This window comes from Mustela erminea, chromosome 10, assembly GCF_009829155.1.
Source record: "Mustela erminea isolate mMusErm1 chromosome 10, mMusErm1.Pri, whole genome shotgun sequence".
NCBI classification, from domain to species: domain Eukaryota; kingdom Metazoa; phylum Chordata; class Mammalia; order Carnivora; family Mustelidae; genus Mustela; species Mustela erminea.
The window spans coordinates 103,106,881-103,119,425 of record NC_045623.1 but is presented as its reverse complement, the minus strand read 5'-3'; the positions used below and the strand labels follow the sequence as shown (position 1 = coordinate 103,119,425).

At 61.1% G+C, this 12,545-nt stretch overlaps 2 protein-coding genes across 12 annotated transcripts in view; one reads left to right on the top strand and one right to left on the bottom strand.

The window, feature by feature from the left end:
* The window catches only part of PIK3CD (phosphatidylinositol-4,5-bisphosphate 3-kinase catalytic subunit delta), a 51,157-nt gene extending 44,541 nt beyond the window's left edge, over nt 1-6,616 (top strand). For 4 of the 8 annotated variants that reach the window (XM_032303016.1, XM_032303014.1, XM_032303013.1 and 1 more), the window contains 13 exons: nt 221-271; nt 341-508; nt 609-730; nt 897-1,040; nt 1,156-1,255; nt 1,355-1,533; nt 1,609-1,721; nt 1,870-1,948; nt 2,523-2,690; nt 3,280-3,403; nt 3,529-3,674; nt 3,853-3,985; nt 4,917-5,054. In XM_032303016.1, coding sequence (XP_032158907.1) covers nt 221-271; nt 341-508; nt 609-730; nt 897-1,040; nt 1,156-1,255; nt 1,355-1,533; nt 1,609-1,721; nt 1,870-1,948; nt 2,523-2,690; nt 3,280-3,403; nt 3,529-3,674; nt 3,853-3,985; nt 4,917-5,054 — 1,665 coding nt within the window. Of the gene's footprint in view, nt 1-220; nt 272-340; nt 509-608; nt 731-896; nt 1,041-1,155; nt 1,256-1,354; nt 1,534-1,608; nt 1,722-1,869; nt 1,949-2,522; nt 2,691-3,279; nt 3,404-3,528; nt 3,675-3,852; nt 3,986-4,916 lie in introns of all 8 variants that reach the window. The other 4 variants (XM_032303018.1, XM_032303015.1, XM_032303019.1 and 1 more) reach the window with 3 other exon arrangements.
* A 93-nt stretch (nt 6,617-6,709) lies between these two features.
* Nucleotides 6,710-12,545, bottom strand: part of CLSTN1 (calsyntenin 1) — a 78,252-nt gene continuing 72,416 nt past the window's right edge. For all 4 annotated transcript variants that reach the window (XM_032303020.1, XM_032303022.1, XM_032303021.1 and 1 more), the window contains 7 exons: nt 12,181-12,329; nt 11,514-11,740; nt 10,836-11,006; nt 10,342-10,487; nt 9,189-9,324; nt 8,748-8,932; nt 6,710-8,269 (listed from right to left, as the gene is read on the bottom strand). In XM_032303020.1, the coding sequence (XP_032158911.1) occupies nt 8,072-8,269; nt 8,748-8,932; nt 9,189-9,324; nt 10,342-10,487; nt 10,836-11,006; nt 11,514-11,740; nt 12,181-12,329 (1,212 nt within the window). In that variant the 3' untranslated portion in view covers nt 6,710-8,071. The remainder of the gene's footprint in view (nt 8,270-8,747; nt 8,933-9,188; nt 9,325-10,341; nt 10,488-10,835; nt 11,007-11,513; nt 11,741-12,180; nt 12,330-12,545) is intronic.

Below are 12,545 nucleotides of genomic sequence, written 5' to 3'. Positions count from 1 at the left end.
GTTCAGAGACCCTTTTGGTTGTCTTAGCTGGTGGGGGAGATGCTCCTGGCATCTGTGAGGTGGAGACCGGGGATGCTGGGCACAGGACAGCACTCACCCCAAGGTCAGGGGTGCCGAGGGGTTGACACACACCCTCTGCCCAACACCCCACATCCCGGGGGGCCCTGCCAGGGCTGGCCCAGGGTCCGGGTCCCCGCTGACATGGAGCCCCTTATTGCAGATTCTGGAGCTGGGGCGGCACGGGGAGCACGGGCGCTTCAGTGAGGAGGAGGTGAGCCGGGGGCCCGGGGGCGGTGGGGCGCCCGGCTGGGCCGCAGCTCACCCTGCCTGCCCCCCTCAGCAGCTACAGCTACGGGAGATCCTGGAGCGGCGCGGGTCCGGGGAGCTGTACGAGCACGAGAAGGACCTGGTGTGGAAGATGCGGCACGAGGTCCAGGAACGCTTCCCGGAGGCGCTGGCCCGCCTGCTGCTGGTCACCAAGTGGAACAAGCATGAGGATGTGGCCCAGGTGGGGGTGGGGTTGGGGCCGGGGGTGGGGGTGGGGGCTTGTGTGCGGAGGGGAGGGTCTCTTGCCCAGCGGCACCTTGACGGCCATCGGGCTCCCCCAGATGCTCTACCTGCTGTGTTCCTGGCCCGAGCTGCCAGTCCTGAGCGCCCTGGAGCTGCTGGACTTCAGCTTCCCCGACCGCCACGTGGGCTCCTTCGCCATCAAGTCTCTGCGGAAGCTGACGTGAGTCCCGCAGGCTCCCGGCTCCTGGCGCGGGGGGTTCGGTCCGGTGTGCCCGGGCGGGTGGAGCCCCGGCGGGTGGAGCCCGTGCTCGTGGCGGGGGTGTGGCAGGGAGGACTGCAGGGGGCCTGGGGTCTGCTCAGGTGAGGCCGGCCTGCCTTCTCCGCAGGGACGATGAGCTTTTCCAGTACCTGCTGCAGCTGGTGCAGGTGCTCAAGTACGAATCCTACCTCGACTGCGAGCTGACCAAGTTCCTGCTGGACCGGGCGCTGGCCAACCGCAAGATCGGCCACTTCCTCTTCTGGCACCTCCGGTAGCGCACCCCTTTGCCCCCCCCAGCCTGCCGGCCTCCTGTCCCCTGCTCCAACCCGGGCCATGGCCCTGCCAGGCCGCCGCTCAGCCGCCCCTCCCTCTCTCTCCCCATCCAGCTCCGAGATGCACGTGCCCTCCGTGGCTCTGCGCTTCGGCCTCATCATGGAGGCCTACTGCAGGGGCAGCACCCACCACATGAAGGTGCTGATGAAGCAGGTGAGGCACGGGGTCTGCCCCTCTAGAGCCCCCCCGGGGGCGGGGCCGAGGCTCGGAGCCCCGCCCCCTCTTGGCCTCCCACGCTGGTTCTCCCTGCAGGGTGAGGCACTGAGCAAGCTGAAGGCCCTCAATGACTTCGTCAAAGTGAGCTCCCAGAAGACCACCAAGCCCCAGACCAAGGAGCTGATGCACCTGTGCCTGCGCCAGGAGACCTACCTGGAGGCCCTGTCCCACCTGCAGTCCCCGCTGGACCCCAGCACGCTGCTGGCTGAAGTCTGGTGAGCCCCGCGCCCCGCCCTGCTGGGGGCCCCCGCGGAGGGCGCGCTCCCCGCTCACTGCTGTCTGGCCCGCAGCGTGGAGCAGTGCACCTTCATGGACTCCAAGATGAAGCCGCTGTGGGTGATGTACAGCAACGAGGAGGCGGGCAGCGACGGCAGCGTGGGCATCATCTTCAAGAACGGGGACGGTGAGCAGGCGGGCGGGGAGAGCTCTGGGGAGGCTGCCCCCCGCCCCCCAACCGGGCAGGTGGGCTGAGGAGCTGGGGTCCTGGCACGCTGGGGGTGCAGAGCCCCCCAGAAGCTCCTGCTTTTCCTTCCTGGGGGCCGGCTACCCAGACCTCCGCCAGGACATGCTGACGCTTCAGATGATCCAGCTCATGGATGTTCTGTGGAAGCAGGAGGGGCTGGACCTGAGGTGAGAGGCCGTCCTGTCCTCCGCTTGTCGTCGCTGCAGCCCTGGGACCCTGTCCCTTTAGAGGCATCCTCTGTCCAAGCCAGCACGGCCACCTCCGTTGGAGAAGGGGTCGCTCGAAGAAGAGCGGAGGCCGGTTTACATTAGGGCCGAGGGAGGCGATAGGGCCGTAGAGGGAGGGTGGAGGAGGGCAGGCCTGGCACTCAGCATCGGTCTCGCTCCGGGGTTTCCTTTGTCCCACGCGGCCCGGGCCGCCTGCCCCGTCTTGGGAAGCAGTGGCATCCTCTTCCAGACCACCTGGGTTTCTCTCTGAGCAAACATGAGCTCGGCCAAAGTGCCGCCGTTTCTTCCGTGCGTGTTGGATGCTGGGGCTGATCCCTCCCGGAGCGCCCCCCCCCCCCCCCCCGCCCCGGTCCAGGCACCCAGGACTCCTCCCCAGCACCTCTCCCCTCCCTTGCAGCATCTCCTGGGGCTGTTTCGGCTGTACTGAGCTGCTCTGGGTGGGGCGGAGTGTTGAGCTGCCCCAGGGACAGCCTGTGACCTGGGCATTTCCCTGCCCCTCCTCCCCTCTGGCTAGGATGACCCCCTACGGCTGCCTCTCCACTGGGGACCGCACGGGCCTCATCGAGGTGGTGCTTCACTCAGACACCATCGCCAACATCCAGCTGAACAAAAGCAACATGGCGGCCACGGCTGCCTTCAACAAAGATGCACTGCTTAACTGGCTCAAGTCCAAGAACCCTGGGTAGGCTCTGGGCCCCGGGGACAGAGGCCTCTCCTTTCCAAAAGCTGCCGTTTAGGAGTCAAGGGTGAGGGGCAGGGCCGTTGACAGTCCTCATGGCTTCGTGGCTCAGCGGAGGACCAGGTCTGCTCTGTTGGGGCGGGGCGGGTCTCCCTTCCCCCAGGGGTCAGTTAGCTGTTAGGGACGGGAAATCACCACCAGATACTACGGGCCCATCCGTAGACCTGCCGCTTAAGCTGGCTGAGCAGAGTGGTTCTCTGACCTTGAACCACTCATGAAACTGTGCACAGCTGGTTGCTTCACCAGCCTGGCTGGCTCGAGTCCTATGTCTCCGTGTGGCCCTCCCCACCACCGTGAGTGGACCGGTCTTGGCTTCCTTCCCCGGGAACAGGTTAGTTGGACAGTTGCCAGGTGTCCGAAGGCCGAGGCTGCGGGAGGAGCCCAGTACCGCTTCCTCCCTGTCCCATTGGTCCCGGCGCATCATTAGGCCAGATTCAAGGGGAGGGGACATAGGACCCCCCTTTTGGTAGAAGTTGCTGGGAAATGGCGTGGCCCTGGTTGGTCATCCCCCTTCCCACCAACGCACACACAGGGAGGCCTTGGATCGCGCCATTGAGGAGTTCACCCTCTCCTGTGCTGGCTACTGTGTGGCCACGTACGTGCTGGGCATCGGTGACCGGCACAGCGACAACATCATGATCCGTGAGAACGGGCAGGTAGGGGCAGAGCCTGCGGCCGTGTGGGCGGCGCCCCCGGCCCTCCCCGCTTTCCCTCCCTTCCGGCACCCCTTCCCCGACCCGCGCCCTCTCCTCGCCGACCACTCGTCCTTTCCTCCTCTTAGCTCTTCCACATTGATTTTGGCCACTTTCTGGGGAATTTCAAGACCAAGTTTGGAATCAACCGTGAGCGAGTCCCGTTCATCCTCACTTACGACTTTGTGCACGTGATCCAGCAGGGGAAGACGAACAACAGTGAGAAATTCGAAAGGTGGGGGTGCCCGGGGGGTGGGGGGGGCGGCGGTCCCGGGCTGGGCTCAGGGTCGGGTCCTGCAGGAAAAGGGGGGGGTGCGGTGGTCGGAGTGGGGGCGGTTTCCAGGGCCCGAGCAGGGTGGGGATGGTGGGGAGCACTCGGAGCCCCGCCTCCCACCTTCCTGCATCCCCTGCAGATTCCGGGGTTACTGCGAGCGCGCCTACACCATCCTGCGACGCCACGGGCTGCTGTTCCTCCACCTCTTTGCCCTGATGCGGGCCGCTGGCCTGCCTGAGCTCAGCTGCTCCAAAGACATCCAGTATCTCAAGGTAAATGCCAGAGGGTCCTCCCGGACAGCCCCGCCTGCCCCCGAGTCCCCAAGGCCTGCCTGTGAGCACAGCGGACCCTACCGGGCATTCCCCGCACGGGTACCTCAGGCCTCCCATGACCCAGACCCCACGGGGCACTCCCCGCGTGGGTTCCTCAGGCCGCCTGTGACCCAGCACGGGGCCTGGTGGCATCAGCCTGGTCCTGTTGCCAGTGTGTCGGGACCTCCCTTGGCCCACCCTCTTGTCCCGCATTGGCTGTGGTGGTTCTGCTCAGACAGGAGGGTGGGATTAGATACCTTCTTTCTTCATTTATTTTTTTTATTTTTTTAAAGATTTTATTTATTTATTTGACAGAGATCACAAGTAGGCAGAGAGGAGGAAGCAGGCTCCCTGCCAAGCAGAGAGCCCGACCCGGGCTCGATCCCATGACCCTGAGATCATGACCTGAGCTGAAAGCAGAGGCTTTAACCCACTGAGCCACCCAGGCGTCCTCCCTTCCCTCTTCATTTAACGATGCTTTGCCCTCCTATGGCTTTTCAGTGTGGGAGAAATGGGGGGTCAGGAGGGCGGTCAGGCACGACGGACGAGCCCCTCCTTGGTGCCTGGTTCGTGCAGAATGATGCTGCCCCTGCCCCCCCCGCCCCGGCCCAAAGTTCATTTCCAGTGCAGACGGTGAGGCTACCTGTCCCACTCCGGGGACTTTGGGGGCTGTGGTTCCTGGCTGGAGTCAGCATCTTAGTTGGCAGGCGGGTCAGGAGGCCCATCTTGGTTTGGGATCAGAACAGAGAGCTTTTCCAGGGGAGACGCTGGTGGCGGTCTCCTGATTGCCTTCCTGCAATTCTTTCCAGAGAGAATTTACCATATTCGGGGCAGGGGGCAGGGCGGTCCCCCTCCTGGGGGATGCGCTCACTGGTTTCCGGTTTTGCCTCAGGACTCTCTGGCCTTGGGAAAGACAGAGGAGGAGGCCCTGAAGCACTTCCGGGTGAAGTTCAACGAAGCCCTGCGGGAGAGCTGGAAGACCAAAGTGAACTGGCTGGCCCACAACGTGTCCAAGGACAACAGGCAATAGCGGCCCGCGAGCCGCCATCACGGGCTCTGGGCACCCGGCACCCTCGGCCATCCTTTGGGGCCGAAAAGCCTGAATGGAACCCCACGGGCGAGAACCTATACACTGCCTTTTGTTTACACTGGTTATTTATTTATGACTTGAAATGTTTCAGGAGCTAAACAGCCATAAATGGAAATGCATCCTTTGTGCAGGGGAGGGGCGCCGTCCTCCAGCGCCCCCCATCTGAGCCCCGGGCTCTGAAGGGGAGACACTGTGAGTCGGGCACCTCCGAGGCGGAGTCTTGCTAAGGACTGTCACCCCGAGTCTTCCAGCTGGTGAATCGGAACCCAGCCAAGACTGCTCTCCCCACCACCACCGGGAAGCCTGCCTGCTTCCCGGGTTCTGACTGGGCTGCACAGGGCTTGGGGCCTGGCGGTCGCCCTGGTGACAGGGCGCCCATGACTCCGTGCCCCCCTCCACCTTCGTGCTCTCCACTGACCAAGCGCCAGGCAGCTCCCAGAGGAAGCCTGGGCACCCTCCAGATTCAGGGATGCTTGCTTTCCACTTTTAAAGTGACTCTTGGGTACAGGAATTCTCTCCTCTCTCTCCTGTAAAGCGATTTTTGTTTGTGGGTGAGAAAGAAAATAGCCAAACTACTCACTGAACCTCGATGGCTCAGAATGGCCTCAGCCCCATAAAGCTTAATATATGCTAGTCCTCAAGACATTCAAAAGATGGGAGCTTGGTGTGCGCGCCACCGTGGATCAAGGCAAACGCAGGTCAGAGTACTCGGTGCAGTTACCTATCTCTTGCCTCCTAAAGCAGGTTTTGAGGACGGGAGGGCTTGATCTCCAAAACTACCGCCTTTAGCCTGCTTGTGCAGCAGCTCTCAGAGACGCGAGGCCGGTCGGTGATGGAATGTCTGTCTCTGACGGGACCTGGCTTGAAGCAGCTCAGGTTTTGCCTTTGGAGCACCTGAAGAGCTCTAGAAATGCCAGCTTCCTGGGCCCTTCCTGGCCGTCTGAGGCTGTCTCTGGAGTGGGGGCTGAGAACCTGGGCTTCTTGAAGCCCACGGGTGAGCCTAATGTTAGCCGCCCCATTGGGCCCTGCCCAGCTCCATGACTGGTCTCTCAGAGGCTTGGCAAGGCCTGGCAGAGCCGGGAGCAGCTGCCCTCTGGACCACCTTCTTCAGTTAGAAGCAGCCAGAAGCAGACAGTGCCGCCCACAAAACACCACTGGCCACACTCTTGTCCCTAGCAAAGTGCTGAACTCACTCGCCCCGCCTCACTGGTTTGGAAATAGGAGAAGCCAAGCGTGTGTCTCTATGTTATGTTATTTATTTAAACGAGTCTCTGCCTCCTGGCGTTCTGGTTTGGGTACACAAGGCCTGTGTGCCTGGAGAAAAGAGTATTTTCTAAAAATTTTTTTTTAAGTCTTTTAATGTTTCTGTATGGGGAAGGTGAGTTCAACACAACTGATGTGGGTTGAAGACCAGCACTCTGTGAAGCCTTGAGGGGAGAGGTAAACGCATACTAAAAGAAATAAAGGCCTTTTTATGTTGTGTTCTCAGGTCAAAAAAAAAATCCCCCAAAACCTGAAAAAACAATAAATAAAAAGCAAAAAAAGCAAGCGGGTGCAGGATTAAAACAGGCAGGACCAAACCTGACACACTCTGCCACTGGAGTTAGAGCCAGCACTTTATTGTAGTGTACACACGTTCTGACCTCGTCAATATACACAACCGGAAAGCGACCCACGCGGAGCCCGCGCTAGCCTCTATCATTGTCTACACGGAGCAGCTACAGTGACGGTACGTGGACAGCCACACATGACGCAGAACAGCCGCAGTGTCCTCGAAACTAGCAGTTATGATCACAACAGGATTCAAAATGGTTTTCCCCCGTTTTAGAAATCTAAAATTTTACAGGAAAATTAAAAACAAAGTGCCGTAGGAGTTTTAGCTCAGGACTTGTCCTCCCCTCCATCCGTGCGAGGCCGAGCAGCAGCGCTCCCACGTCCAGGGAGTGGGGCTTCCCTCGGGCTGTTGGGGGGAAGCTAGCTCTCCGCCTTCAGGCCAAGGGTGTCCTTGGAGTGCGGCTGTCCTTGGGCGTTCTGAGTACGGGCCGCTTGGGCCTGTTCTGCCTCCAAACCAAGAGGCCAGACGCTGTGCCCCACGGGTCCGCACACTCACCAGCAGGGCCACGGACATCAAGGAGGTGAGCGCCCAAGGCTGCGCACGAGGAGTCCAGCTTCCTGCGCGAGGAGCTGCCGGCCGCCCCGGCACGCCCACCCCTCTGCCACGTCAGAAATGGGTAGAATCCCACAGAAGAGGCCTGGCTGTTTCCAGACTCCAGAGGGGGGTTCCCGATCCAGTGCCCTCCCGCTGAGCAGTGCGGGCTGGTTGGGGTGGGGGGCGAGTCCGTGCGCCCTCACTGCCTGGCCATCGGCCGAGGGGGTGCACGTGGCAAAGACAGAGTGGGGCAGGGCCCTCTCCTCTCGGGGCGGGGGTGGGCAGGAGCCCGCGGGGCGTCTCCTGTGCTGTGATTCAAGCTTCACTTTGCATGCCAGTCCTGGGTCACGCTAGCATGGAGGACATGAGGAATCCCAGTTTATTTACAAAATATTAAAAAGTTCATCATCTACATATTAACCCCCACTCTGCCATTTTATACATGCACTAGTTTGGAAAAAATAAAAACTTTAAAAAAAAAGGAAGAAAACAGGATTACGAGGTGGGAGTGAGCGATTTTAACCCTTTGTCAACGCGTCCGGTCATTGCAGCTTTTCCGGGGGCGCGAGGGGGCCGCGCAGAGCGAGCCGTGGGGAGCACGCGTCCGCTCCCCACATAGCTTCGGGGCGGTCTGGGTGGAGGGCGGGGGGGCCTACACACCAAGCACAGGCGGATGGTCAGCGAAGGGGAGGGTCTGCAGACCTACTGGCCAGAATGACTTTGTACACCGTGGACCCTTGGGGCCGGGAGGACAGACGACAGCAGGGTCTCCTGACGCAGAGAGGGGGCGGGGGGGCGGCCTCGAGGCTCAGTAGCTGAGGGTAGAGTCGTCCCACTCCAGCTGCTGCTGCCTGTTCACGGTCTGCTGGCCCCCGTGCTCCCCCTCCTCCTCCTCGCTGCTCTCCGACTCGGCGCTGGTGATGTCCTCCTCCTCCTCCCCGTCCTCGCTCTCCTCCTCCTCCTCCTCCTCCTCCTCCTCCTCGCTGCTGTGCTGGTCCTCGTACGTCTGACAAAGAGACAGCGTGGGAACCGAGCCCGGGGCCCCCTTCTCTGTGCACAAGCCGAGTGTCCACGAAGTTCACCCTCCAGGAGCCGCAGGGGAAGGGAACTCCCTGCGTCCCACTCCACGCCAAGGGAGGGCTGGACTATTCTGGAAGGAACCTCACCCCAGATGGAAGGGAAAATGGAGCTCTGGTCGCCACCCACGGGGTCCGCCACAGGCAGGGAGTGTGTTTCTCCCCCGACGGGGTGGCACAAGCTGGGATAAGGCCTCTCCGGGCCCTCAGTTTGCCCACCTGAAGAATGGGGACACCTGCACCTCACCAACTTGTCATGTGGGTCACATGATATTTAAGTATTATGTGGTCACATGGCCACATAAACGCCATGGAGGTGCCACGGCCACATGGCTTCTCTGGGGCGCGTGTCACTTTCCTCCGGCCTGCAGGGGCGAGCAGTCACAGGGAACGCCTGCCGGCACCTACCTCCATGGGGTTGACGGTGATGGTCAAGGCGGAGTCGTCCCAGTCCATCTCGTTCTCCTTCCCGGTGTCCTGGTCCCGCATGGTCCGCCGGTGAGCGGCCCGGATCCGGAACACGCCCAGGATGATCATGAAGACCAGGAAGCTGACACACACCACAATGACCACCGTGGCGGTGCTGGGGACAACTGCAACCGAGGGGAGACAGGGCGGTGAGGCTGGCACCTGCCCCCGGGCCCCATGCACACACAGCCTCAGCACAGGCCTCCAGCCCCGCACTGGCCCCTGGCTGCCCTGCTGGAGCTTTCGTCCCTCATGGGAGGCACAGAATCACGGAGCCCGGCCAGGGCTGCTCAGACTGGGGCTGGGCTTCCGGCAGGACGCGGGAGGGCAGCCCCCACTAGGACCGACGCAGACGGCCCTGCTTCTGCCCTGCAGTCCTACCTGCGAAGGGGTGGGGGCTGGCCAGGTTGTGCCCCGAGAGGTCGACGAAGGCATGGTGCTCCGGGTGCACGAACTGCGGCTGCGCGGCCATGTGGCTGGCGTGCTCCATGGGGCTGGCCGCCGGAATGACGCTCACCTGCACCAGAGACAGACACAGCAGCCTGAACGTGGCCCAGCGGCAGAAACACAGTCCAGAAGCTACTGGGACTAGCGCGACTCAGAGGGGTCCCTGGACCCGCATTGCTAAGCTGATGAGATGAGAACAGAGAAAAACCGAGGCTCAGCTCTCGGAAACCGTCCTAACTGCCTGGTACTGTCGGCGATCCCAGAAACAGAACGCTGTTCTAGGAATTCCTTTTTATTGTATTTCATAAAACAATCTGTCCACAAAAGACCAGAAAAACCACCACCTGTCCGCTGCAGGTTATTCGAGAAGACCCGGCATAGCCCATTTCCCTGCTTTTCCCCAAAACCACAGCCATGTGAAAAAGCACAAATCAGGACGTTGGTTTCCTTCCAAATCTGTTAGCTTCTGGCTCAAACAAAACCCTCATCGACTCCTCAGCACTGAGACATCGGCACTTGGCTGCTCTGCAGTCACCATGCAGACCTTCGATTGCTGAGACTAACTCTGGGCCCGTCTTCTCCAGACCACAGAAGCCCTGAGTGAGAAAAGGGCTGCTGTCCGGGCCTGTGGAAGACGTCTGAGCAGGGTGAGCTCACTGTGACCACCGTGCCATGAGGTGCCACCACCAGGCTCAGCAGACAGCACAGCATCCCTCTCCCCGGGCCGGCCCCACACCGGGACCCCTCTGTCCGGGCTGGCCCCGCGCTGGGACCCTCTCCCCGGGCTAGGAATCTGCAGAGAATCTTTGGTTCCCTGGGAACTGCTCTTTCTCAAGCAGCGTCAAATCTCAACAAACCACCTTGGCTCTACTCACGAGGTATCATCTGCCGCTAGCTCTTCCATCTCCTTCCAGAGGCCCCTCAGATGCCCATGAGGGGCACATCAGCAACGCCCGGCTCGCCCAAACCTGCGCGGGTCTAACCTGCAGCAGCCCCCAGGCCGGGAAAGCCTAGCGCACTTGGACCCCAACAGATGCCTCACAGATGCTCTGAACGTGGGGCCATAGGGGGGCACCCAATCACCCACCTCCACCTGAAACTCGTTGCTGACATAGCGGCCATTGAGTTCCGAGCAGACAAGCTTGAACTTTCGGTCCAGCAGGGACCTGGTGTGCCAGTTCCGGTAGCGCAGGAGGCGCAGCACCTCCTCGTAGCTGGCCATGGTGTCCACACCTATGGGGACAGGGGAAGAAGGTGGCCTACTGGCTGGGGTCAAAGGGAGGCCGCTTGAGGGAGGCCGAAGTTAGGCCCGGGGGCGGCTGGACCAAGTGGGTGCGTGTGTCCCGCTGCAGGAGGTGGGGAGCCATCCCGCGCCACACTGTCAGCCCCTCGCAAGGACAGGAAGTAGGGCCATGGCTGCGCTTCCCTTCCTGCCAGGAGAAGCTGAATAGCCCAGGCTGAGCCTCTCCTCTGCCCCGGTCCCCAGGACTCTCCCAGAGCTCGGAGAGGATGGCTGGTTGGGGGTGTGTGTGCAGGACTGAGGCTCCCGCTCGGCCCCCGGCCTGGCCTTGGCCCGCTCACCTGTGAAGACCACGCCCAGGTCGGAAGCGCTCACTGCAATGCCCTTCTGCTGCAGGCGGGCCGTGTCCACCTCCAGGCTCTCCTGGGCTGGGTTCAGCTCGTCCCCGTCCACCGTGACCTCACAGGTATCCAGGTCGTGCACGATCTCCTCAGACACCAGTGACTCTTGAACTGTAAGAACAGACCAAGCACTAATGGCAGAGGCCGGGGAACTCAGACAGGTCTGTCACCCCAGGTGGCCTGCTAGCTGGCCTCGAACTCACAGAGCCCTTTCAGTGACCGATGACAGAGGTCCCGGAGAGGCTCTGTCAAGAATCAGGGTGCCTTATGTGTCTGGGAGGACTGGCCCCCCAGGCTGGCCCAAGAACGCGGGGCCACCATACAGCCAGCGGGAGCAGCACTGTCCCCTGCCATGGGCCCGGAGCCTCTTGGCCTCCACAAGGTCATCTCAGATCCAGACACCACAGCAGAGGGAAGAGGACTCTCCAGACGGGTTTTCCAAAGAACACAATGAGCTCTCGACTCCGAGTCAGGTTCCAGGAGCAGACCCAAGAATAACATCCAAACATTCAAATCTCAAAACCTCAGAGAAAAAGCAGGCAGGAAGGAGCAGCTGTGGGGCACCAGCCACCCACGTTCAAGCCAAGGGGAGGGCGACCAGCCCGGCAGAGCTATTACCTGTGGGGTCCTCGTCCCCTTCCCCTTCAGGCTCCACTTCTCTCGTGATGGTGCTGATGATGCGAAGCTCAGGGAAAAGGAAAACCCCTTCTGGGCTTTCGAACTCGGAAGCCGCTCGAGCGAAATGGTGGACGCCACTGAGGCTGACCTTGGGCTCCTCGGGCTGCAGCACCATCACGTAGCCGTCCACCGGGGGCACGGAGATGCAGGGGGCCTCGTCCAAACACCTGCCAACAAGCGACGGAGGAAGCCAGGGTCAGGGCTTCAAGAAGTGGGTCTGCAGGCTACACACATGACGGCCCATGGATTCCCCAAGACCCCGGGGGGCCAGAGGCAGCAGCCGGCCCGGAACAGGTCCCCAACACCATTCATGCCACCGTCCACGCCTTCCGGTACAAGGGAGGGCTGAGGGGTCTTAAAAACCTACGTAGACATGTTTTCTTCTCAAGAGTTGAGAATCAGCCCATACTTGGGGCGCCTGGGCGGCTCAGTGGGCTAAAGCCTCTGCCTTCGGCTCAGGTCATGATCTCAGGGTCCTGGGATCGAGCCCCGCATCCGGCTCTCTGCTCAGCAGGGAGTCTACTTCCCCCTCTCTGCCTTCCTCTGCCTACTTGTGGTCTCTGTCAAATAAGTAAAATCTTTAAAAAAAAAAAGAATCGGCCCGTACTTGACCGTGCTGGTGATTTTAAGTCTTCGGATCCCTGGTGTGGGGAACTGCCGAGAGTTCAGGTAGGCGACATGCTGCATGGCCTTATCCAGTTCCCCGATGTCATCTCCCTCCAAGGTCAACGCCAAATGATTAGGGTTCGTATGGATCTGAAATCAGGCCAGAGGGGAAAGATAAAGGGTTCGAACTGTAAAAAACTGAAACCACACAGGGTCTGGCAAAGAAAGTGGTCAGCTGGGCGTGAGTCTGAATTGGGAACCTGGGGAGGAAGCCTCATAGAACTGCCGAGACAAGACCCCCCACTTCAAGGGTAAATGCCCAGGGTGCGAATGCATCTGTGGGACAAGAAACACAGGGTGCCTGGC